Here is a 24,446-nt window from a genome sequence, read left to right as displayed (position 1 = left end):
GATTTGTTATTTTTGGCACAGATGGAATCAGAATGGACCAAATAATGGGAAAATTGACTCCCACCTGTTAGCATGGTAACCTTGTTCCAAAATAAAATAGCATTAATTTGGTCGATTTTTCGCTAAAACTGGCATTTTCATTTTGAATTCGCGACCCCTAGAAATCGTTTGATTTCACTATTTTTGGCACAGATGGAATCAGAATAGACCAAGTAATGGGAAAATCCACCCCCACCTAAAATTTGAAAAATTGACCAAAAAATGGGTACCCCTACAGTGTGCACTCAAAGGGGAGCAAATGGGCGTGCTTACGTCTACATGTTTTTTGTGTGTGGGGGGCAGGAACAGGTGCAGACTGAACATTTTTACTCACAGCTGGTGGGAAAAAGGCGTCTTTCTAGTTACTAAGGGGTAAGGGAAATTGTAAACTGGATTTTAAATATGTATTGTAAGAGCTTATTGGTCAAAGATAAGCCGTCCACCTCTGATTTTATTGCACTGTATGAATTTACCACCAAGGGATGACTTTCACAAGGTGGTCGCTCTGTAGTCTGTACCGTCATATGATCAGCTCTCACATTGCACGCTGCAATGATCGCGATCACTCGCCCTCAGTGATCACGCTGGACCGTTTTCTGGTGATCATCTTCCCGTTTCACCTGGATCGTCTGGAGATGTCACGTACCCGTCTCATCATGGCGACTGGATGGACGGCCGTGGCTCTACTGGCCGCCTCGCCCCTGATGCCGCTCTCCTACTTCAGGTCAGAGGTCATTGACACCGCTTTGGGTCAAAGGTCAACTATTGACTCTGTTAGCTCAGAGGCTACTTATTGACACATCTTCAGGTCTGATGTCAATAATTAAAGCTGCATGACTGACCGTATCATAGATCAGAGATCACTCGTTACACATACCTGGATTCATTGATCACTCATTGACCTGCGCTTACTAAAGCTAGATCATTTCCGTGCATGCCGGGTTTTCTAGTAAAAATACGCATTTTCTAAGTGTCCTTATTTAGTCATTTCCTCGTGTGACATTGACATTCGTTTTTATGGCATTGGCAGTGGATTTTACGGACGTTCGGGAGTATGTTTGGCGCTTCACATCACTCCAGACTACCCGCCCGGATGGGAGTACTCGGTGTTTGTCTTCCTAGGTGAGCACAAACACTTAGCTCCGGACTCCTCGATGTAATGAGAGTACTCCGAGGCTGTTTCTCGGAAACACTTAATTTCCGACTACCGTGTCTAAAAAGTAGTAGCGATGTTTACGTCGGGGAAAACTACTGTCGACAACTTGCGAATGTGTTGCGTTTTTTTTTTTCTTGGAAGAAGAGCAATTTAAGTAACAACATAATCACAGTTTTTAAAATAACTTATTCAATATATTACCGGGAATAAAATACCTTCCCCAAGATAATGAATGACAAACACCAGCGATAAAAGCATTGTCCGTCGCATTAGTTTCTGACAAATTAGTCCTGTTTTGCGTGGGATGAACGGTGCTGTCCCATTTTCAAAGCTGCTATTCAAAACGGTAAATGCATTGTCTGAACGAGCTTAGTCTACGTCTTTATGCCTTTAGAGCGGTAGGCATTAAGACATAATGTAATAATGTAATGCAGCCTTTGTCTTTGTTCAGTGTGATGCATAAATGTAAGTTGTACCTATGTGCGGCTATTCGGGGAATTTACATATATAATCCTTTTATTTTGGGGCAAGACCTCGCCTACACAATACATATCCGATGACTATCAGTAATAGTGCAACTATGTGTGATAAGGAAAAGGGGTGAGGGGTACACTCAGAAACAGTTTTTAGAACATTCGATGATTGGTTTACTCCGAGGTATCCGGCCATTCTCAATTTCCGGTAAATGCTCTTGACACGGAGACATTAGATGTCGAAATTTCCAGAAAGCCAAGGTTTAGTATGCCGACTATCTCAATCAATCTCAACATCGACACAGCGACCTTCTTTGAGATAACATTGGAAGTTTTTAAGGCCGTGCCGTTGTCCAGAAGACCCCCCAGGTGTCTCCACGAACGAATGTCTTGACGGTCCGCGGATTCGATCCGCGCGCTGCACATCAAAAGAAATTCTTGCTAGCGATCCCCCGTCCAGGAGATTTCCCAACAACTGCGCATTTGAACGCATTTGAACGGCAAAATGCCATCAAAGGTGAACAAACATCCACTCTATCACTGCACATCATCCACACTTGGCCAACGACCAACGTCACCACAAACGCTGCCAATCTCTAAAAAAAAAACACGACCGAAGTCGTTACGACAGCCTGTCAGCCGCCGCCGCCGCTGGTACAGAATGCCGTCTGTCGCCACTACAAAAAGGTGCCTCGGTAGCTCAATGGGTAGAGTTGCGGATCGTTAACCCGGCCGGGCCCGGGGGGTAATCCCAACCACCGCAGCCCGGGGGGGGCGTTTTTCGCCCCCCCTGTCTAACTCCGTAAATAAGGGAGCTACGGAAACAAAAGCGATACCAAACGAAAGGTCCTTACGAAACGATTCTAAAGCACCTAAAATTTTTGACCTCAGGTCAATTTTCAAGGTCAGAGGTCAAGGTCAAAGGCAAAAACCGGCACATGTGTAGTGATCTCAAAGTAAGCCTTCTAGAGGACGGCAGGCTGCATTAAACCGGCAAAATTGGGTGTCAAACGAAAGAATAGAATCTGAGGATTCCGAAAATGTGCTTAAAATTAAAGGTCAAGGTCAAGGTCACGCTAAAAATTGACCTCAAACTTGGCACTTTTTCGCACATCTTGCGTGCTAGCTTCCAAGATGTTTTGAAATGTTTTGAGGCTTATCAGTTCCCTATTTGTGGTTCATCCTACGATACAAGGCTGCTCAAAGGTCAAGGTCACAGAAGAGTATCCCTGCTAGAGGCTATTTCACTGATTCAAGTTAGTAATAATAAATAAGACAATTTTGCCGTCCAGAAGCTCTAAATGAAGGCTTAGAGGAAAATAGATGCCAGATTCGTGATCAGCGGGTAAACATCCATCATAAATGACCTCTCATGTGTCAAGGTCAACCAGAGGTCATTCGAGGTCACATGAGGTCAACATAAAACTTGACCTTTTCCGAACAAAATATACATCATTCGACGCGGCTTGACAAGGCAAATGCGATGGTACCATTGCCGTAGCTCTAGGACCGTTTTTGTCGAAGTTATTTGCGAAAAACTAAAACCACATTTCGGGGTCGTTGACCTGACCTCTGACCTCAGGTCACCAAAACTATTTTTCTATTTTTCTCTAGGTCAAACGCTACACAACCGTGCTCGTAATTTGTCTTTATCTCTAAAACTCTATTTTTAGCAGCTATTTGAAGTTTGCGTCTGTGACGCCGAAATTTGCCGTGCAGGGGTCTAGAAAAATGGACCTTGTGACGTCATCAATGGGGCTAGGTCCAAATTTTTTACTTCAGAAGATGTCAAATTGATGGGAGAAAAGGTACTGAAAGTTTCGCTTTCCTATCCCTAAGCGTTCGGGAGCTATCGCAAATATTCGCCAGGGGGGGCGAAAAACGCCCCCCCGGGCCCGCGAGGGTTAATCGAAAGGTTGCCGGTTCGATTCCGGGCGCGCCGTGACTTTTCCCATGTATACCAACGTATGATCTCCAAAGAGACCAATGTACACCAGCGTATGGTCTCCAACGCATTATCTCCAAAGAGATAAAAATGTTGGTGGTTTAACTGAAGCCCAAATAAAAAACAAAATTGTCTAAAAAAGGGTGGCTCTTTGCAAAGACGTGCCAGGTGCCTCCGAGACAACCTAATGGGCTTTTCTGTTTCTGAGTGTACATATGCCGTCAGCCGTTTTCCACCCTGTTGATTCGTTTCTCTCCAAATTGAAATAAGATGACCTCGTCTATTATCAAATATATCGATAATGTAAATTGTAAATAACCTTTTCCTAAAATTGCGATCATAATAGATTAGAAACTAGCTATTTCTTATATAAGCGTGTCCTTCTCGACGCAAACCTCACTACCACTCGTGTCTGTCTGTCATGTTTTAGTCCTGAACCTGATCTCGTTCGGCGTGATCGCACTGGGCTACACGTGTATGTTTGTGGCGGCCAAGCGCACACAGGCTGCTGTTCCAGCTCTGAGGCGACGTTCCAAGCGCAGCACCAGATCAGATGGTAAGTGGTCTCTGATAAATGGCACGTGAGCATCGCTGCGAAAACAGTCTGTGTAAGACAAACAACGAAACTTTGGGAAAGTTTGGAGTGAGTCGGGCTGAACTGTAAAGAAACAAACATGAAGCAGATCTTGAAGCAAAAGTTCGAGAGGTGTCAGGCCGTCTGATGGGTGTAGAAATATTAGATCACTTGCATGGTTTTCCCTAAAATTCATATGAAAATAAAGGATCTAAAAAATACGAGTGATGAAAAACGTCAGATAATAACCAATCACGTGATATCAAAACGGGCTTTAGGGAACCATTCCATAACTTTGGAGAAAATTGGAAAACGTCACTGCCAATGCTCTGTGCCAGATAATGACGTTCAATGTAACATCTAAAAGCCAAATGATTAATTTTTAGGTGCGGCCAATACACAAATGTATGAGAGCGCGAATGGATATCGGCCTAAGTTTTTGCTGCTTGTTCTGGCTTGATTGATTGCTTCGCTTTACTCATACGAAACTTATGTGTGTCTGTTTTAGCTAAACTCATTTCGGTTGGAAGCTTATTAACTGTTGAAAGATGACGGACAATTTCTTGCCACTATGTTTATGTGCAGGGCGTTTGGCGAGCACTTAGCTGGTAACGGCAACAATTTCAAACTCCCTTTCACACTCATCCTGAAAATGTGTATGCTTAATTTTTACGCAACACTTATGACATTGCGGTTTCTTTAGCCTAACATTCCATCAATTACGCTACACTTTTGAATTGTTTTCTGTGTGATTTTCAGAAATTTATCCACGATTATAGAATGATCCGCACTGCTCGCAAGTCACGACTAGTTACTCCTGAACCTCAACCGTTCCCGCACCGAAAAAGTATATATCTATCTGCACTGACAAAATCACATACATTCATTGAAAATAATTCGAACAATTTATCAAGATAAATTGTAAATACAATTATGCTGACAACAAATACAAATACAATCACGTACAATTATGCTCACTGGCTACAATCAAGGCACAAGCGATAAGTTAGCATTATCGACGGCTCTAACTAGACACATCATAAAGACACTTCTCGCTAACAGCCCTCTTCGTCCTCTGTCTCGACTCTGATAGCTGATGATTTCACCCTCACCTCGTCCTGGAACACATTCATTATTCAACGCCACTTATGAATTTCTGAAAATGCCCTGCCAAGCTATTTCTTTGAGACTGATGCTGGCTGAATATCGTCGACTCGTCACACGAACAGGGCGGTGGGAACGCACCAGCTATTGGACGCTGCCCGAGGCAGCGAGTCTATTAGCTGCGGTTCTTCTTGGCAAAGGCCCGACACGTGCTTCCACTGACATAGGATTATAGCGAGATTGCAATAGGATATATGCTGAACCGGATTACGTGGAAATGAACTCTCATTTGCTTCTGTTTGAATCTGCGTTATATGCGCTGCTTTGATCGTTGTCTAAAGACCGTCGCTAATAAGACTTCTGTCAAATGAGCTAGTGTGACGCAGGCTGACGCCTACCATCAACGTTCATATAAGTAGCCGTCGGCAGCGTCTGGGGAGAAAATAATGAGGCGCTTTATTCTGTATACCACGAAAGTGTTTGTGACGGAAAAAGGCATGCTCGTTTGTGCACACATGAAGAAAAGTCCTGTCATGATCTCGATAATTCGTCTTCTCACTTTTTTGGGTTTTGCTGGGCTAGGCTCTTTCGGTCTGACGAGATCACTGCAGAGCCGGAAGGATGATAGGAAGGGGGAGACATTGGTCTGGGGCCTGGGCGGACATCCTGGTGCTCCACCGGGACTGAGCCCCTCACGTGGACAGGGCACCCAGCCCGGCTAGCGGTCACCGCACCCGGCCATAGGCCTGGCCCAAAGTTGGAATAAAGGTGACCGCCCAGCGGTTGAGATGAGGAAAGGATTTGACTGCTGAGGATGGAAACGACGGAAAGGAATATCTTCTTACTGCTCATCTAAAATGGATAGACGCTCCACCGCGCAAGACCCCCGCCATCCCGTGACGCAGAAAGCGGCTTTGGGCCAGAATTGAAGTGGATGACCCGAGTGATAGGTATCACAAAGTTCACACTACTCCGTGACTCTACTCCCCACCACGCCGTGCCCTAACACACCCGCCCCCCCCCCCCCCCGCCCCGCAGGAGCCATGGCACGACGGATGACGTTGATCGTCGCCACCGACGCCGCGTGCTGGCTCCCCATTATCGCCCTGGGAATCGCCTCACTCTGCGGCGTTCGCGTGCCGCCTCAGGTAGGTCCTGTGACGTCATAACGGACAACCAATCATAGCTCTGGGAATCGCTTCTCTCTGCGGCGTCCGCGCGCCGCCTCAGGTAGATCCTGTGACGTCATAACTGGTGGAGAATCTTCACCCTGGGAATCGCCGCCTCCTTTTTTTGCAGCCTCGTCCGATCTCTCCTCGGGTGGATAGTGCCAAGATGATAGTGCGATGTCATTAGATTCGTATCCGTATTACGACAGGGTAGATAGTAGGTGGAGTTATCTCATGTTTGGTGTGTCGATGGGCGACATGCGTGATGGAATGTGGATTATTTGTACTGCACTGGAGTTCTTATCGTCTGATCATTGAGGAATGAGAGACGAGAGAGGGAGAGGAGAGAGAAAGCGGAGATAGAGGGAGAGAGAAAGGGGAGATAGAGGGAGAGGGAAAGCGGAGAGAGAGTGAGGGAGAGAGAGGAAGAGAGCGAGAGAAGAGAGAGAGAAGAGAGAGAGAGAGAGAGAGAGAGAGAGAGAGAGAGAGAGTGAGAGAGAGAGAGAAAGTGAGAGAGAGAGAGAGAGTGAGAGATATAGAATATGGATAATTTGACAAAACTTCCACCTAACTTCCCGAATTTGCAACCTTCATGTTAGCAAAATATCATCAGGCAGTAACAGTTGACAACCCAGTACCGTCAAGTATTACCTTTATATCCATGAGTATTACCGTCATGTGACGGGTCTGTCCATTCCATGGTAAGAACATAATCGCGCTGTGACCTTTGAGACCAAGTTCTGACCGTTTATCCCGTTCTGTGGCCAGATATACGCCTGGGTGGCGGTGTTCGTACTCCCTCTGAACGCGGCTGTCAACCCTCTCCTCTACACTCTATCCACGGTACAGTTCGTGGAACAGGTCGAGAAGAGACTGCACACGTTCAGAGTGTCCTGGAAACGGTCGTTCACGATGAAAACCTGCACCACGGCTGTCACAGAGGGCAGAGGTGGGTGAAAGGGGATGGGGTGTGGGGTTAGATAGAGCGGCGAGCCACGGAACAATGTCAACAAAGAGTTACATTTGTGAGCGCTTTGTTACAATGCTTTTGAAACGCATTGCATCTCCAAGCACAACGCCCAACTTTATTGCTGAAAAGAATTACGCGACCATCATTTCAGCCTCTTCCAAAAGTTGATTTAATTCGCATTTTTCCTGGTATGCCGGCATTTTTGCTTGGTTTGTGGGTCGTGTCTCCTATACATGAGTACACTAAATAGACTGTGTTTCAAACTCTCATCTGACTCTAGTTTTCCTGCGCTTGTTTCGTTTGTGTGATCAGCAAACGACCAGGAGCACCAGCAGTGGAGTCCGCGGGTGTACCGGTTCGGCCCAGCCCAGCAGAGCGAATCCGTTGACACAGTGGCACTGGTGACTCTCTCACACCGGCGGCAGAGACCGAGGTAGGCACAGTAAATAATGTGACGTGACGTGTCGGCAGGACGGACGTGACGTGACGGAGGGGCGGACGTGATGGGATGGCGAGATGGACGTGATGTGATGGGTCTATAGTGACGGATATAACGTAACAGACGTAACGGACGCTTAGTTGTGCTGCATTGAGATGGGCTGGTCCTTCGCCGACAAGAAGGTAATTAATTTTCAATGATGAATGACAATTTTGGCAGATAAGCCTGCTGTGAAAATAATAACGTTTGCCTTTCGACCAGAGGTGCTATCTAAATTTTCAAGAGGACAGTGGTATCTTTCCTGATGTGTGTGTTTTACATTGCGTCACTTTACTATACATGTATTGAAGTTGTAAGGCGTTGTGTAAACTACTGACCCTGTCGCTAACGCCCTGTGTTGTCTTGCTTTCTTCTCCCCATGGCCTGGTGGAACGCCAGAGTTCAAGTGACTGGAAGTCTGACTGACTATCGAGGCGGAAAGAAACATTCTCTGCGGACCAGTCAGAGCTTAGGGGTCAACCAAAATCAAATAGATCAGCAGCACAAATCAAACGGCGGGGCCCGCCGACAGTTCCAGCTAGTGCCACCGCCCCAGGGGCAGCAGCACGAGCTGCAGGCAGCTCAGAAACAAAGACAAAGACAGAAGAAGAGGAACAATGAGCTTTACGAATGACTTGTCATCTGTGGTGTTTATTGACGTCTTGTGTTTTCCATGATATATACGTAATAACGTGGAAGAATTGTCGGGGAGAGAATAGTCATAATACGCGGCGACTTGCTGCTATGTGTTATTGCTAAGTCGCTAAATGCGTTGTTGTTCTTTGGACCTGAAGAATCCTATTCAACCATAATTTATGTAATATGGTGCATATTCTACACCTTTTTGCACTACAAATCGGCATCTGGTCATTCAATTTCGACACTTTGCATTCAATATCGACAGAGCTACCTCCATTTAGACATACCTCACACATTTCGAATTATTTCATCAATTTTAAATAGCACCGGTTCATATTCGATCTGTTGCGTCGAATTTCGACAGGGGCATTGAATTTCGACAATGGTCAGCTGTAAATGAAGAACTGCATTTGACTTTGACATTTTACAATCAATTTAGACAATGGTTGTTTGGCTTTTTTATAGATTTACCTTAAATTTATGATAAAATTGTCTTATCATGTGAAAGCTATAACGTATTTTCATGGATATGTAAGAGTGCCCCTCCCCCGCTCCTCAGCTAGTGGGCTCTGCCGCCGCTGACTTTGGGGCTGACTGGTGGCCGCTGTTGAGCTGTTGCCGTCCGCCGTCGCGCTGCTGTCGTGGTCCGGGCCGTGGGCCGCCCGCGGCGGTGCTCGTTGTCGGCCGCTGCCCCGGGGCGGCCCCGACCCGGCGTTGGGTGGGGCGCCTCGTAAGCGCGTTAGCAGCATTCAAGGACCCGTCTGACATTCGACGGGCCCGCTGCAATTGAACACGGCACCGCGTACAGCCGCTCCAGAGGTAGCCCGGGACGGGCGCTTTTGTCGGAGCGACTCTGCATGCGTGCAATGGGTGACCATCAGCACGGAACAACGAAGCATCATAAGGATCAGATGGATAAGGATGCAGATGGAGTACGGATGAATTTACCGGCCGTGCTGTAGGCAAATTTTATTTACATAAGGTTCTGAGCACCATGATTGGGAGCGACTGGGACGACCAGCATCCAGCAGGTCGTTTTTCTTTATTTTTCAAAAACTGCTTAATCAACGATTTTTAAATAAGCAATGTCTAAATCAAATGAGTGATGTCGATTTTGATTGTAAAATGGCGAGATTGAATGTCTCGTGTCTAAGTCCATGTCTAACGTCTAAATACGTAAGGCCTTGTCTAAATTGAATGCCCCTTGCCGAAATGATGACTGATATCGATGTGGTGTGCCCGATGTCAAAGTAGAGCCCATATGACAAAACAAAATGCCTCTATTCGAAGCAAATGAGAGATCGCTAAAATTGAATGCAATTCGCCGAAATTGAATGAAAAGATGCCTATTTTGAGTGCAAAAAGGTGTAATATGGTGCATATTCTATTTATGTGTACTGAGGCCTCTTGCACCAAACTACCTAGCTAGGTAGAATCGAAAAACCGGTTTCAGAATAAGCTAATCAAACGGTGGTAAATTTGTTTGCAATAGCCCAATACATAATCCTACAGGTGCTTGGTAAATTTTACACGCCAATTGTCACATTTGAGTCTTGGATTGTGTATACGATGCAAAATAATCCAAGCATTGGTGCAAGAGGATTTTGGTGCAAGAGGCCTCTGTACATATTTATGGCTCATCAATTGCGTATACGAAATGTAGTTGTCCTACTGTAGGAGCTCCACTGACATTTGTGTACTAGTTATATTCGGGAAAAGAAGCGCAAGAAATATGTAAAGAAGCTACAGTTTGTTACTCGTGATGTTGTGATGGCGTCTGTATCTCACCAGGACAGTGCACTGGCACTGCCTGTGATGTGATCTTTTCGTAAAATGCGTGAGGTTTCTTTGCGCAGCTGGTACATTATCAAACATAATGAGGTTGTGCGGTTGGGCTTGTGACACGGCGGTCAGCTATATTAGCTAAATTAGATTGTAGTGAATAGGTAACAGGCTTAATGTTTTGTCGATGTTTCCAAAGCCTGGTTGTGAAATACCTTGTAATACATATATAAAACCTTTACCACAGATAACAGTAGTACTACTGTTACTACTGTAGTACTACTGTTATCTGTGCCTTTACCCATATCAATTAAAAAACATCACTATAAACTTGATTACAAGTGCATCAGTAAACTACAGACAGCTAAAATGCAGATCCACAAATGTAAGGAACGACCAAATGAAAACAGTTGAACTGGTTACACTTTATTTCTCGCTGAGTCTAGTAAACTGTTTCCTTTTTGTGCTACCCTAATGTAGGTAAGGCAGGCTTCACAATGTCGACGGAGCTCGCTCTGTTATGAAATAACAAACCCACATAATAGTTTTACGGTGGTGTTGTGGTGGAAAAAGCTGTATCCACATTGTGCATAATGAAATGCTGTTTGTTGTCCAAAAGAGGCATCGCTTTTGCTAAGATAGTTCTACGATTCAACCAAAGGTTAATAATTCCGAGAGGATTTGTCCACTTTTGGTGCATCGTTGTTATGAAATAGGTGTATAGTCGCTAAACATCTTTTGTGGTGTATCTGTGACATTTTTGTCAATTTTGAGTGTAATATTGACCAACGAGAATGTCTCCATACGTGTTCCTAGTATTGTTATGTCCCTTTGTAACCATGTATGTACATACAACTGTACAGTGTACCTTATGTATGTATATTGCTAGAGCGGCTAAGATGGAGCGCCAAGCAAGAGTAGCATTGTCATAAATAATGTGCTCACTGAAAATAGGGCGGAGCTCATGTGAATGCTGTAAAATGATAATGTGCTTGTATTGAGAAAAGACGAAACTTTCCGTTAGGTACTATTGTTCGTTCTTTGTATTGTCGTTTGTTCATCAATCGTGCTAATGTGTTGAATCATTGGTGTTAATCAATAAAAGACAAAGGGCATTCTTTCTGGCATATTTGCTAAGGTAAAGAAACATTTTTTTTCGTATCAGATTGATAATTATCGTCGTGAAGTTGATTTCAAAGGGGCATCACAATATTTTGGCATTATCACAATTCCACAGGTGTTTTCTTATTACAATTGGATGGCGAATTTTTTTATTTTTATTTTAATGGAATGCTGTTCGGGTGTAGCTAATTATCTATTTTCACCTGGACGAAGTCCAATCTAACACGATTGACTACTAGCACTTATGTACATGCTCTTACATGAATGGAGCAATCGTTCAAAAAGTGTCTGTTTTAGAAGGCCATCCATGTGACAGCAGATCATTGTCCGCGGCAAGTGTGGTATATGCTTGGTTTCTGGTAACAAATATGCGCTAAAACAATTACACTCGTACCGCTTGTACCACCGCTGTTGTTTTAACCCGCGCACCGACGGGGGTCTGCGCCAACTTCGCACCGACGGGGGGGGGGGGCGGATGACCGCCCCCCCCCTGAGATCTCGAGAACGAAGCAAGATAGCGACAAGCGGTAAAAGGCATCGGATACGCACGGCCAAGATCTACAATTTTTACTAAGGTCATTTTCAGGTCAGGTCAAAGATGACGTCACAGGGGTCGAAAAAGTCAAAATGGCGGCGCTAGATATGGAGAGAGTTTTTCTCGAATAACTTTCGAATTAGTCAAGATCACGTGACCTCGAGGTCATCATGTATATCATTCGATGCGTCTTGACGAGCTGAACACAATGAGACCATCCACGCGTCTGTATCTTGTTCCTGTACGGAGTTATTGGCCAAAAACCTTTGGTGACCTTTGATGACGTCACATGACCTCACAGCTGCCCAACAGCAAAACAGACCTCAAGGTAGTGAAGGTTGATTGTATATGAAGTCATGTATAGTATATGGGGCCATTCCGACCCGTTTTAGTGGTAAAAACAGGGAGTTGACTTTTCCCCCATTGACTTATAATGGGGAGGTCGCGAAATTGACCTGACCTTAGGTCACCGATATCAAAATTCCGAGATATACAAATTGTAGCTACTAATGACCTAATAATATCCTGCGACTTTCAAAGGCCTCCGACATCTACTGTAGCTGTGGCACGGTGACAAAGTTGCAAAAAAGTGACTTGAGGTTGGGTCATTCAAAGTGACCTGGTGACCTGACCTTAAAAGGCAGGAAGTTCAAACTTGCACACCATGTGTAAAATTGATGACGTTATAGTCATACCAAATTTCGCGGCGCTACGCACCGCGGTTTTCCCGCTATTCGCGAAAAACCTCAGGGGGGGGGGGGGGCGGATATCCGCCCCCCCCCGTCGGTGCGCGGGTTAACATCGAATCCTCAATGAATCCAAGGCTAACGCGGCATTTTTGGACATTCGGAGGAGGTAGGGAGCGCCTAGCTGCTAAACTCAAACCTTGGCTCGGCCCACCAACTTACGAACACCTACCTCTAATGTCCCTTCAACACGGAACTCTTCTCGAAGAGGTGGTTTGTAAGGCTGCCCATAACCGGCCCGACTACAACAAAATAGCTGCCGCTTTCTGGGCCTCAGGCCAACACTCAACACGACATGCGAAGCAGCAATCTGGCCCAGGCCTCTCTCGAAACCTGCCGTTGTGATAGCTGTAATTGTCGAAAGCAGCCGAAAAGTAATAAGAAAGGCTGCATAAAGCTTACTAAAATGTTTTTCGGCCACCCGGTAACATGATGTTCACTTGGTATTCACTTCCAGATATACCTATGCTGCATGTCACGATTAACGCCACATTGATATATCCCAAACATACTGAATGAACGACCATCGCTGTCGCTAGATGGCATTAGACGCTCACGCCTGCAATGGTATACTGCACCGCAGTGCTCACTGTAGTTAGTTTAGTTTCCCGTCCATAGATGGCAGAAATGGTACTTTCTTGCGATGGTATACTGCGCCGCAAGGCTCCCGGTGGCTGTATAGTTCGCAGCGCTGACCATAGGTGGCAGGGTGGCAGCACCAGTATATGCCTGGAATGGTATGCTGTACCGCATGACACGATTTCGAGATGCGCCTGGAATACCTACTCAATTTTCGTAACAACTCAAAGGGCCGTTCATTCAGCCTGTTTCCTTGTATGTTCCTATGATTAGCGACATAGCGACGTGATATCTGGCATCTGCAAAGGAGATGTCTATTTTTCTTATAACACAATAAAGGAATGGCAACAAGCTGGGTAGGCCTACGACCTACGTCCATCCGGCATATTGGTCGCCACATGATCGATTCACCGTCGGGAAACGAGGTGAACGGTCGGGGCAGCTTAGTAAGGTGATATTTATCGTGGTTAACAAGAATATATGAGATGCAGACGGATCCCCGTAGAGGCTGGGAAGGCAGACATATTGGGTGCTGTAATGGTTACTGGTTTCGCTTCGGCATTATGGGGATCCGATACCGCCTCTTTTCCCTCTCTCTCCCTCTCTCCTCTCTCACTCTTACTTCCTCTATCTCTTTCTCACTTCCTCTCTTCCTCTCCCTCCCTCTACCTCCCTCCCTCCCTCCCTCCCTCCCTCTTTCCCTCCCTCCCTCCCTCCCTCCCTCCCTCCCTCCCTCCCTCCCTCCCTCTCTCTCTCTCTCTCTCTCTCTCTCTCTCTCTCTCTCTCTCTCTCTCCCTCTCCCTCTCTCTCTATTTATTTGCTCATCACACCTACATTGTAAGCTACGTCTTATTCGTACAGCTGCCAGAAATTGAAATGGGTTGCACTGATTACCTGAATGCATGTCTGAAGACGGCGTTTTGGTTCAGTAGGCGCGAACCAGAGGTCGGAGGCTGCGAACATTACCCAGAGGTCAGAGGTTCATGCTTGATGCTGGTGTGCTTTGGAATATGAGTGAAAGCTAGTAATGACCTATTTAACAAATTTGTTATTGAATAAGCATGTGTATTGAAGAAAAAAACGGTAGGTAGGATATGGTGAAGGATCTTGTACCTCGCTGGCTGGCTGGCTGCATTTTTCTATTTCCTTTTTTTCGTTTCCATATTTCTATTTTACATATTTATCACATACGTAGCCAGGATTTTGCTCAGGGAGGGGCCACAGGTCGCGGCCTAGTGTTGTACCCCCTCCAAAAAAAGCTCTTCGGTTTGATTTTTGCCCATTATTTTTGGGGGTGCGGTGCAGCTGGTATAATTTATTTTTATTTTTATTAAATTTTATTTTATTTTTCGTCTTCAGGCTTCTTCGTCTTCAGGCTTCTTGTTAACCCGCGCCCCAGTGGCGGTCTTAGCCAACTTCGCCCTAGTGAGGGGGGGCATATGTTACCACCCACCTCTAACTCCAAAACTAAGAGGGCTAGAAAGATGCGGAAAAAAGCAATCGATAGCTCTCGATGCGTGCGTTTGAAAGTATTCAGGTCATTTTCATCTTAGAGCAATATTGGGGTCACTGGAGGTCATCCAAGGTCAAAATTTGCCAAATGTCATAATATTTTTCAGAAAACATGCATTTATCTCAGGAACTATGATAGCTAGAAAAACGCATGGAACAGCAATCGATAGCTTTTAAACTCTTCTTTTGAAAAGGTCATCATCAAAATTGACCTCAGGTCAGCGGTTTAGCCTCCAGAGGGCAAAAACTCCAAAAATAGCTGTTTTTACAAAAAGTGTTTTTCGACAATAACTTTTGACTTAAAAAGCCACGACATTTCTATTGCCAGAATCGTGTTCCTCTCGCCGAGACGCGTCGAATGAACTATAAGTTGACCTCGAAAGGTCAACTTGAAAATTTGACCTCAGGTCAAGGTCGTGACCTGACCGGAAAAGGTCATGTTGTATATCAGTCGATGCGTCTCAACAAGACAAACACAATGAGACCATCCCCAGCGTTCTATCTCTTTCCAATCGCGAGTTATTGGCAAAAATCTGTCTGTAGCCTCAAATGACCTCGGATGACCTTTGTAGAGGCTATCAGCAAAAATGACACCTTGGTCATCACGGGTGGTCCAAATCATTGTGATTCTAAAATATTTGGACTGTTCCTATGCGTACACACGGATCTAGAGGCATTTTCATTTTTCTCCATTGACTTATAATGGTAAGGTCACGCCACTGACCTGACCTTAGGTCACGGATATAAAAAATCCGAGATATACAAATTGTAGGCGCCCATAACATCATGCAATCCACCAAGTTTGAAACCTTTCTGACAAACACTGCAGGCTGGACATGATTGCAAACTTTTTTTAGGCTTGGTCAGTTAACTTGACCTGGTGACCTGACCTGACATGATCTGGGGTCAAAAAATTCACACATTGTCCAAAATTGATGTACAAAAAGGTACCCCAAGGCTGGCTCGGTCCGCTCCAGAGCCAACGCTTCAGCGTTCAGCACGCACCGGGACTGCACGCCGGCCTTCGACGACGCCAAAATCCTGAACCGTGCCTGCCACCACCAGATGAGACTCCTTCTCGAATCGGCCTACATTCGTACCGTGGGACGGCGGGAAGCCGTCCTAGTGTCACCCAATGACGCTAATGTGAACCGCAACTCTGGTGCCCTGCTGCAAGACAGGCCATTATTCGCCGTTTCTGCCGTTAAAAGTTCATTTATAGATTTTATCATTTTGATATTTTATATCTTAGTCTAGTTTTAACTGTCATTAACTGTCATTAACATGTCATTAACTGTATTTTTACCCACCTGCCTATATTTTTGTATTAGATATTTTACTAGTGTGTTTTATACCCATTTTACAGGCTTTTTCTAGTAAGTGTGCATCCTGTTTACGAGCGAGCGAGTGCAGCGAGCGAAGCGAAGTCTTTTCAATATAACGGAAAAATCTCAGTATGAGCGGCCCGGCCCGGCCCGGCCCGGCCCGGCCCGGCCCGGCCTGTAACGCTTTTGAGAGGCTTATATCTCAGCAACCGCTGGACCGATTGGCCTGCGGTCTTTTTTGCTGGGTAGCCCCATCCCTTCTACCCCGTAATTGACTACTTGTGATACATCTCAGTGACCGCCGTGGCACGTGCCACGTGAAAAGTCAAGGGTGTTCAAGCAGTTTTGCAAAAGTAGTGATTTTGAGAGGCCCATATCTCAGTAGCGGCTTGAGCGATTGTCTTGCGGTCATTTTTATATTGTAGCTGCATCCCTTCTACCAAAGGTCGGATACTCTTCATCTATTGTGAGTGACCCCCACTGCACGTGCAAAATACAACAATAAGAGGTGTCAAATTTGTTCCCATTTCAGTAACTCGGTAATTACTGGGGCGATTTCGCTGAAACTTGGCATACAGGTAGGCACCCACCAGGCAATGCATTCCCATGTGTTGCGGTTAGGGTGCTACTGCACGTGCGCACGTGCAGGGGGCGTTTCCAGATCTCGAGAACGGCTGGGCCGATTGCGCTCAAATTTGGTACACGGTTGGGGACCGGTTAGTAGGGTGCCGTGCAAAAGTCATTTTGGACCCCGTTTGCACGTGCGCACGTGCAGAATGCCGCTTCCAGATCTCAGGAACGGCTGGGCCGATTGCGTTCAAATTTGGCACACCGCTAGCGACCGGTTAGAAGGGTGCTTTGCACAAGCCCGTTGGAAGTACCCTCTCGCCCTTCCGCACGTGCAGGGCTCACTATCTCGCTCGCTCGTTCTTCGCCCAAAAGGCGTTTTACTGGTATTATTCACGTGTTTCCCAGTGTTTACGAGCGAGCGAGCGCAGCGAGCGAAGTGAGTCTTTTCAATATAACGGAAAAATCTCAGTATGAGCGGCCCGGCCCGGCCCGGCCTGTAACGCTTTTGAGAGGCTTATATCTCAGCAACCGCTGGACCGATTGGCCTGCGGTCTTTTTTGTTGGGTAGCCCCATCCCTTCTACCCCGTAATTGACTACTTTTGATACATCTCAGTGACCGTCGTGGCACGTGCCACGTGAAAAGTCAAGGGCGTTCAAGCTGTTTTGCAAAAGTAGTGATTTTGAGAGGCTCATATCTCAGCAGCCGCTTGGGCGATTGGCTTGCGGTAATTTTTGTAGGGTAGCAGCATCCCTTCTACCAAAAATAGGATACTCTCGATGCATGTTGGTCACCCCCAGTGCACGTGCAAAATACAACAATAAGAGGTGTCAAATTTGTTCCCATTTTAATAACTCGGTAATTACTGGGGCGATTTCGCTGAAACTTGGCATACAGGTAGGCACCCACCAGACAATGCATTCCCATGTGTTGCGGTTAAGGTGCTACTGCACGTGCGCACGTGCAGGGGGCGCTTCCAGATCTCGAGAACGGCTGGGCCGATTGCGCTCAAATTTGGTACACGGTTGGGGACCAGTTAGTAGGGTGCCGTGCAAAAGTCAGCTTGGACCCCGTTTGCACGTGCGCACGTGCAGAATGCCGCTTCCAGATCTCAGGGACGGCTGGGCCGATTGCGTTCAAATTTGGTACACCGCTAGCGACCGGTTAGAAGGGTGCTTTGCGCAAGCCCGTTGGAAGTACCCTCTCGCCCTTCCGCACGTGCAGGGCTCACTATCTCGCTCGCTCGTTCTTCGCCCAAAAGGCGTTTTACTGGTTGTATGTTTATTTCAAGACCAACTGTTTATAAACCACTAATGTATTACTGCAGGTCACGCGTTGTACACAAGGCAGTAAGAAAAAAAAACTTCCATCTCCACTTCCCTACTTGCTCCCTTTGCCCCCACGAGACAGGTATCTCGCTAGTTCAGGGTCAGACATAGGGTCACGGTCCAGGCCCTGGGCAATAAACTGTGCCCGCATTTCCTGATAGAGCTCGCGATACTTTTTCAGAAGGTCTGTCGACCTAGGAAACTGCTCCGTCTCTATCATCAAGAGAAGTGGTCAAGACCAACTAGTTGCCTCAGAGACCCTCCTGTCCGACCCATATTTGTTCGATCCGCACTGTACCTTCGATTCGATCTTAACATCCGATACGACTCTCGCTGACGAAGAATTGTAATACAATTCGAAAGCTCCGACCCAACGAACTCTTGTGGAGTAAGTCCGATTTCATTTTAATTCACAATTCATCTCCACATCATGTCTTTAAATGTCCGATTGTTAAGTTAGGTGAAGTGCAACATTGAGTCTCTTTTTTTCATTACAGAGATAATATTTTGCATTACACGACATTTCAAAGCTCCTCAATGCGAAAATATTGGTTTGCTAAGCAACAAAGCCCTACAAATCAGCGTAAGTTGGTGGGGCAAAACGTTTATTGGTGGGGAATGATGACAAGTTGGTGGGGCAGCCGCCCCACCAACAGCAACTGTATAGGAAGCTCCGCCCCTGGTATGTGCTCAATCACATGCTCCATTTCTCTTTTTTTCTTCAGCACAAATGTAAGTTTTGAAGACAATCACAATAGGAAATGCTTCGAAAGATGGATAGTGGGCAGCATATCCTAAATTTGCCGTGGTGCATGGGAAGTAGTGTTGATGAGAAAAGGGTTTTTTGGTTCAGACTATTGTGGGTGCAGAATACATTGTCTGCACCCACTGGAGAAACATTGTGGGTGCAGCTGCACCCTTGCACCCATGGTTCCTACGCTTATGCATTGTATTATTCGAGTGCTTGTGGGTACGTGCATTTGTTGGGATACCCTATCTTTCAATTCGCTGCCGGGGCATTCCACGTCAAATCAAACACCGAAATCCGTCATCCCCTTCGATTTTTCTGAAAATTTGTAGGCAGACTGGGCATGGTTCAAAACTGAGTTACGTGTAATATTTTCGAAATTTGATAACGTATCGCCGAGATATAGGTCATCGAATATAGCCAAAAATGCCACACATCATTTTTTTAAATGCTTATAACTCTGGTTCCTTTTCTGCTATCAAAATGATATTAACAGGGTCTTGTAGGCAATTGATAAGGCTTTGATTTTTAATTATAAAATTAAATTGAAGTGACCTTTAAATGCATTTGACCTTGAATTAAAACAGAAAAATTTAAATAGCAAAAAACACGCCACCTTCGATTTGAGTAATTTTTACATATTATGTCCGTCACAATGTTCCTAACCATCTGTGAAAAAATTGGAGTGGGCCATTCATAACTTTCGCGGCAAACGCCGTTTTCATGCATCAACATCACGCAACCCCGCGTGACCTTGAAAGACAGAGTCAAGACATGCTTGCTTGTGTACACTTTCTGAAATGAATGATTGCTGATTAGTGATATCCCAAACTCTGCGAGAATGGAAATGCATAGTCATCGTAGTCAAGCATTCACGTTCCATTGTAAAAGTGTCTCAGGCAAACGGTATTTTGCGGTGAATTTTGAGCCGTGTGGAAATGCATCATGAAATAAATTCAACGAAAACATTATCACGCAACGATATCTTCACGTCTTTTGATCTTCACTATACGAAAGAACATACATTTTTGAGTATGTATGGGGAATTTCTAGTTAATCCGATAATAAATATGGCAGTTAGAGTCCTGCTAAGAGTAACATGTCGCCGGCTGAGGCGGGATCGGCCGACGCGGGAAACGCAGCAGTCACAATTTTGTGTTTACACGTTCATATTTCAATTGTTTACCAACCTATTTTCAGAATTCTTTCGCCATAAGATTGCCTGTACATTTCTTAGTCTTCTCACAAAATTTGACGCGAATCGAACGTAATCAGCGGTAAGGAGCGCGATGTAAAGACGGAACCGTTCCGTTCCCTCCCGGCACAGTCTACAATTCAGGCGGCGCGTAGCGGTCGGCGCCGGCTGCCGAGTCGCCGCGTCGCCGCGGCGACAGGATGTTCACTTTACACCGCTATTACTAGAACAGTTGTGAACCGATTTTCTTATTGCTTGCACGATGAGATGTGCAATTCAATTCTGGACAGGTAGCCATAAGTAATTTCGCATCAATATTATGAGATATTGGCGAAAAACAGGAGGGGTGGGGCGAAATTCACTCTTCCCCCTCCACTGCGCGTGCTAACATACGTTTGCATATGTGCCATTTTCTTCAAAACTTATGAATGGCCCACTCTAATTTTTTCACAGGTTGTTAAGAATATGGTAGGCAATAAAATATATGAAAATGAGCCAAATCGAAGGTGGCGTGTTTTTTGCTATTTCAATTTTTGTGCTTAAGAACAGAGTTAAGCAAATTTCAAGGTCATATATTTAAGTCGATGCAATTCAAAACAAATGCTTAAGAAATTACCTAAACAGTAAGGTTTATTTCATTCAAATCAAACAAGTACAACCAAAGTTATGGTCGTTCAAAAATATAAAGATGCAACATTTTGTAAAAATTTGATGCCCTATATTATAAGACCTGTGGTCAGAATGTGCAAAAAAACATCAATGTAATGTCCGGGGCGACACAGGAACTCGCTCACAAATTTATAATGAAATCGCTGATGGTAAGGTGCAAAACAGCCGATTTTTGTTCGATTTGACGTGGAATGCCCCTGCCGCTTCTTTCAAGCGGTCAATGTGCGTCATAAATGTAAACAAATTAATATTGCGAGTTTGAGAAGAAGTAGAAGACGGTGGAAATAGCACAAGGACAAATCTGGTACTGTTGATTGGATAACTTAGCGGAATCCAGTTCTACCGAGTACAGCTTACTCTATCAATCTTGTCAAACTTGCTGTCTGCTATACTTCGCATGGTAAACTGTGTTGTGGGTAAAGAGGTATTTCAATTTGGCTTGAATTGCGGTGTTTAACTGCGGAGCTGCGGAGATGGGCTCGTTGAGTGATATTCGGACTTGAAGTTGATGGAGTCTTGTTGAAAGTGGAAACCATTGTCAATACATCAGTATTTTCATAGTGACAATGCAGAATGTGAACTCTTGAATTGTGGGTCAGTGCTGGTACAATTTATTTGATTTGTTTTGATGAGGCCTTGCCCTGCAAATCTTGAACATATTTCTCAAAAGGCAGTACTTCGATTCATAAAGTGAAGATAATGAAGCGGCCATTCATGAATGGAGAAGGGCACAGAGCTTTGGTTAAGTTTTTGAGGCTAAGTGTGCTTATTATTGTCACAATAAATTGCTCTGTGTCATCTGCTGCTGAAACTGTGACTATAAATGCCACACTTCCAAAGACCCATAGCTTATTTGTATCTTCAATGACAGCTGCTGAAAAACACCATCTCAGGTAAGCAATTATACCTTACAGTACGTTACCTTACTTAACCTTACCCTGGGGTTTCAGGATTTTTAGGCATAGGTAATGGCCTGTGTTACCCGATCTTATCGAGCTCCTTGTATTGTGGCTTTACAAAGATCAATCAGGATCTGGTGTGGAGTATTTGATGTGGGACCAGTGTGTGTGCTGATTTTCTGATGTTCTTATAGGTATATGTGGCAGTGAAGTTCACTGGGCAGTGTGTTTGGTATGCATCCCCTTTAAATTTAAAGGTTACAGTTTCTCTTCTGCTACATACTAAATGAAACTTAGACTAGGTTTTCCCTGACAATTTGTATAGGTAGGTATCATGTTTATGTACAGTGTTCCAGTGGGTGGGCAACAGAACCCAAATGCAGTTGATGTTTTATATTTCTGAGTCATGAATAAAATAATATGTGAATTAGAGTATCTTGTGTTCATTCCATTTGTCTCTTCAGTTACATGTAAATCATGGGATAGTTTTCATGTAGGGAAACTCACAACACAAATGCCTAAACCACGTTTCAGTCATTTGTAGTTCAGTGAGGTTTTAATCCATATGAGCTTGATTTATTTATCCATTCTTTTCACAGGGATGTTGCCAAAGAGATGTTCTTCCATGCATATAATGCTTATATGGTAAGTGTATGTAAAGTACCTAACCTTTTTGCTAGTTGGAACTTGGAAATGATGTAGGATGCTAGTATTCAAAGGTAGTTGCCTACATAGATTGAACAGACACCTGCTGAAATTGGCAGTCTGGAGTTTTTTTTTTAGCTAGTTTCCTAGGGTATAGTTTTATAGAACCATTATTCTCTCTCATCACAGTGTAGCCACACCCAGCTTCCTTACTGCTGATTACTTCTGCAAGTTCTGCATTTTTTTTTATAAATTTAGCTCGAATGTTTGAATGGACGGATTGACAGAGCCGGAGTCCACGCTAAGCAGAGCTTGTTGCGTAGACCCCGACCCCTACCGTCCGATCGCGCAATTCCGGGTAACGGGAGAATTTAGATGCCAAAGTTTAACGTGCCCTTCAAAGCCGGACACGGCCTGTCCCACTCAACTGACTTCAACTGGCTGCGGCTGCTCCCACCAACCGCAGACCATCCCCGTCAGGAGTCTCATATATCGAGCGCCGGAGCGTCTCGAACCCGGGCTCTCACTACCGGGAGTCCGATGCTCTACCAACTGAGCTACGGGACAGGCTGCATGCCTCAAACGCTTCAATTCATGTAGGTCAAGGTCTAACTTTGATCTATATGATCAGTGACATATAGATCAAAGTTTTGATTGACTCAAAATGATCTCATTGGCATCATTTTGAGCTGCCATTACCCTCACAACAGTATGCTGATGAAGGCTTTTTTGGAGATTTTCCACAGTTTTTGCTATTTCATTTGTGCTCATTTTAGTGCTCTCGGTGGCTGATGGAGCAATGAATCAGTTTAGACACACAAAAGTGATTGATTCTGGCAACATATACATAGATAACTAAACATTGCAAATTCTAATGATTTGTGAAGTGTTAGTAATAGGGGAGTCAATGCAACATATTATACAATTATTTTTACTAAAATTATCCCAAACTTGCTTATTTTTTCAGCAATGTGTCAGAAAATTTGCTAATAGTTATATTTTCTCCTGATACGTCCTACCCCCGCACAGCTACAAGCATAAAATATGTGGCTATCACCGAGTTCACCTTCCTCTCATTCTTGTCAAGGGCAATAGCACTTCCCAGGCTGGTGACCCACACCATGTCCTCCATGCCCACAGGAGAACGCCTACCCTGCCGACGAGCTGATGCCTCTCTCGTGCAAGGGCCGCTGGAGACACACAAAGCCCAGCAGAGGCGACATTGATGAGGCGCTGGGCAAGTAAGTCATCCTGTAGTGCAGGGAGGGTAGTGTATGCCCTTAAGGCCATTATTGGTCATTGGAAGGACGATACACAGGTCGGTCTATGTATGTGTGGCTGCTCTTGGAATGTTCCCCAGAGTGAGATCTGATGAATTTTTGAGTTAAGTTTGTCGCTCCTGAATTTGTCATAGCGTTTAGGAATGACTGGTATCACTATTTATTCGTCTTCCAATAAAAGACCAATGCTTACCACATTGTAAGTAAGGCTTATCAGCTGCTGTGCCTAACATTTGTGAGCAGTGATCTATATTTATTTATTTTATATTTAGTTATTGTGTGATCTATATTTAGTTATTTCGTGACATTCACCGGCGCCTTCCCGGCTCGTTACAGTTTCTCGCTGACTCTGGTCGACTCACTGGATTCCCTGATGGTGAGTAGGACTCTGTTTCCGTGTGTCTGAGTCGGTATGTGACTCGAGAAGTGTTCGAGAAGTTCTCATCTCCCCCCGCCATCTCGCTGATGCTCTGTCCTCGCTGATCTCTGTCCCCGCCTCTGTCGGCAGATGATACTCTGTTCTCTCTCTCCCTCTCCCTCTCCCTCTCCCTCTCCCTCTCCCTCTCCCTCTCCCTCTCCCTCTCCCTCTCCCTCTCCCTCTCTCCCTCTCCCTCTCCCTCTCTCCCTCTCCCTCTCCCTCTCCCTCTCCCTCCCCCTCCCTCCCTCCCTCTCTCTTTCTCTCTCTCTCTCTCTCTCTCTCTCTCTCTCTCTCTCTCTCTCTCTCTCTCTCTCTCTCTCTCTCTCTCTCTCTCTCCCTCTAATCTCTCCCAATCTCTGTCGACAGGTGCTCGGCGAACTGGACGAGCTTGAGCACGCCGTTCGACTTGTGATCAGAGACGTCCGGCTCGATGCTGACCTGGTCGTCTCGGTCTTCGAGACCAACATCCGCATGCTCGGGTAGGGATACGCTGATCTGTTTGTTGGTCTGATCTGTTTGTTTGTCAGTCTGTTCATCAGTCAGCCTG

At 45.2% G+C, this 24,446-nt stretch overlaps 2 protein-coding genes across 3 annotated transcripts in view; both read left to right on the top strand.

Annotated features, from left to right (window-relative positions):
* LOC122371289 (G-protein coupled receptor GRL101-like) overlaps positions 1 to 11,449 on the top strand; it is a 30,103-nt gene extending 18,654 nt beyond the window's left edge. The window contains exons 11-17 of the mRNA XM_043347472.1: positions 616 to 763; positions 1,070 to 1,161; positions 4,044 to 4,169; positions 6,330 to 6,439; positions 7,229 to 7,409; positions 7,743 to 7,863; positions 8,308 to 11,449. Of these exons, the coding sequence (XP_043203407.1) occupies positions 616 to 763; positions 1,070 to 1,161; positions 4,044 to 4,169; positions 6,330 to 6,439; positions 7,229 to 7,409; positions 7,743 to 7,863; positions 8,308 to 8,542 (1,013 nt within the window). The 3' untranslated portion in view covers positions 8,543 to 11,449. The remainder of the gene's footprint in view (positions 1 to 615; positions 764 to 1,069; positions 1,162 to 4,043; positions 4,170 to 6,329; positions 6,440 to 7,228; positions 7,410 to 7,742; positions 7,864 to 8,307) is intronic.
* Positions 11,450 to 21,003: 9,554 nt separating this feature from the next.
* LOC122371285 (ER degradation-enhancing alpha-mannosidase-like protein 3) overlaps positions 21,004 to 24,446 on the top strand; it is a 35,172-nt gene continuing 31,729 nt past the window's right edge. The window contains exons 1-5 of one of the 2 annotated variants that reach the window (XM_043347467.1): positions 21,004 to 21,550; positions 22,156 to 22,201; positions 23,342 to 23,442; positions 23,818 to 23,857; positions 24,266 to 24,378. In XM_043347467.1, the coding sequence (XP_043203402.1) occupies positions 21,357 to 21,550; positions 22,156 to 22,201; positions 23,342 to 23,442; positions 23,818 to 23,857; positions 24,266 to 24,378 (494 nt within the window). In that variant the 5' untranslated portion in view covers positions 21,004 to 21,356. The remainder of the gene's footprint in view (positions 21,551 to 22,155; positions 22,202 to 23,341; positions 23,443 to 23,817; positions 23,858 to 24,265; positions 24,379 to 24,446) is intronic. The other variant, XM_043347466.1, reaches the window with a different exon arrangement.

The sequence above is a fragment of the Amphibalanus amphitrite genome, unplaced genomic scaffold (genome assembly GCF_019059575.1).
Source record: "Amphibalanus amphitrite isolate SeventyFive unplaced genomic scaffold, NRLGWU_Aamphi_draft 001228F_arrow, whole genome shotgun sequence".
NCBI lineage: Eukaryota > Metazoa > Arthropoda > Thecostraca > Balanomorpha > Balanidae > Amphibalanus > Amphibalanus amphitrite.
The sequence above is the reverse complement of the archived record's forward strand: the minus strand, read 5'-3'. Positions and strand labels throughout refer to the sequence as shown.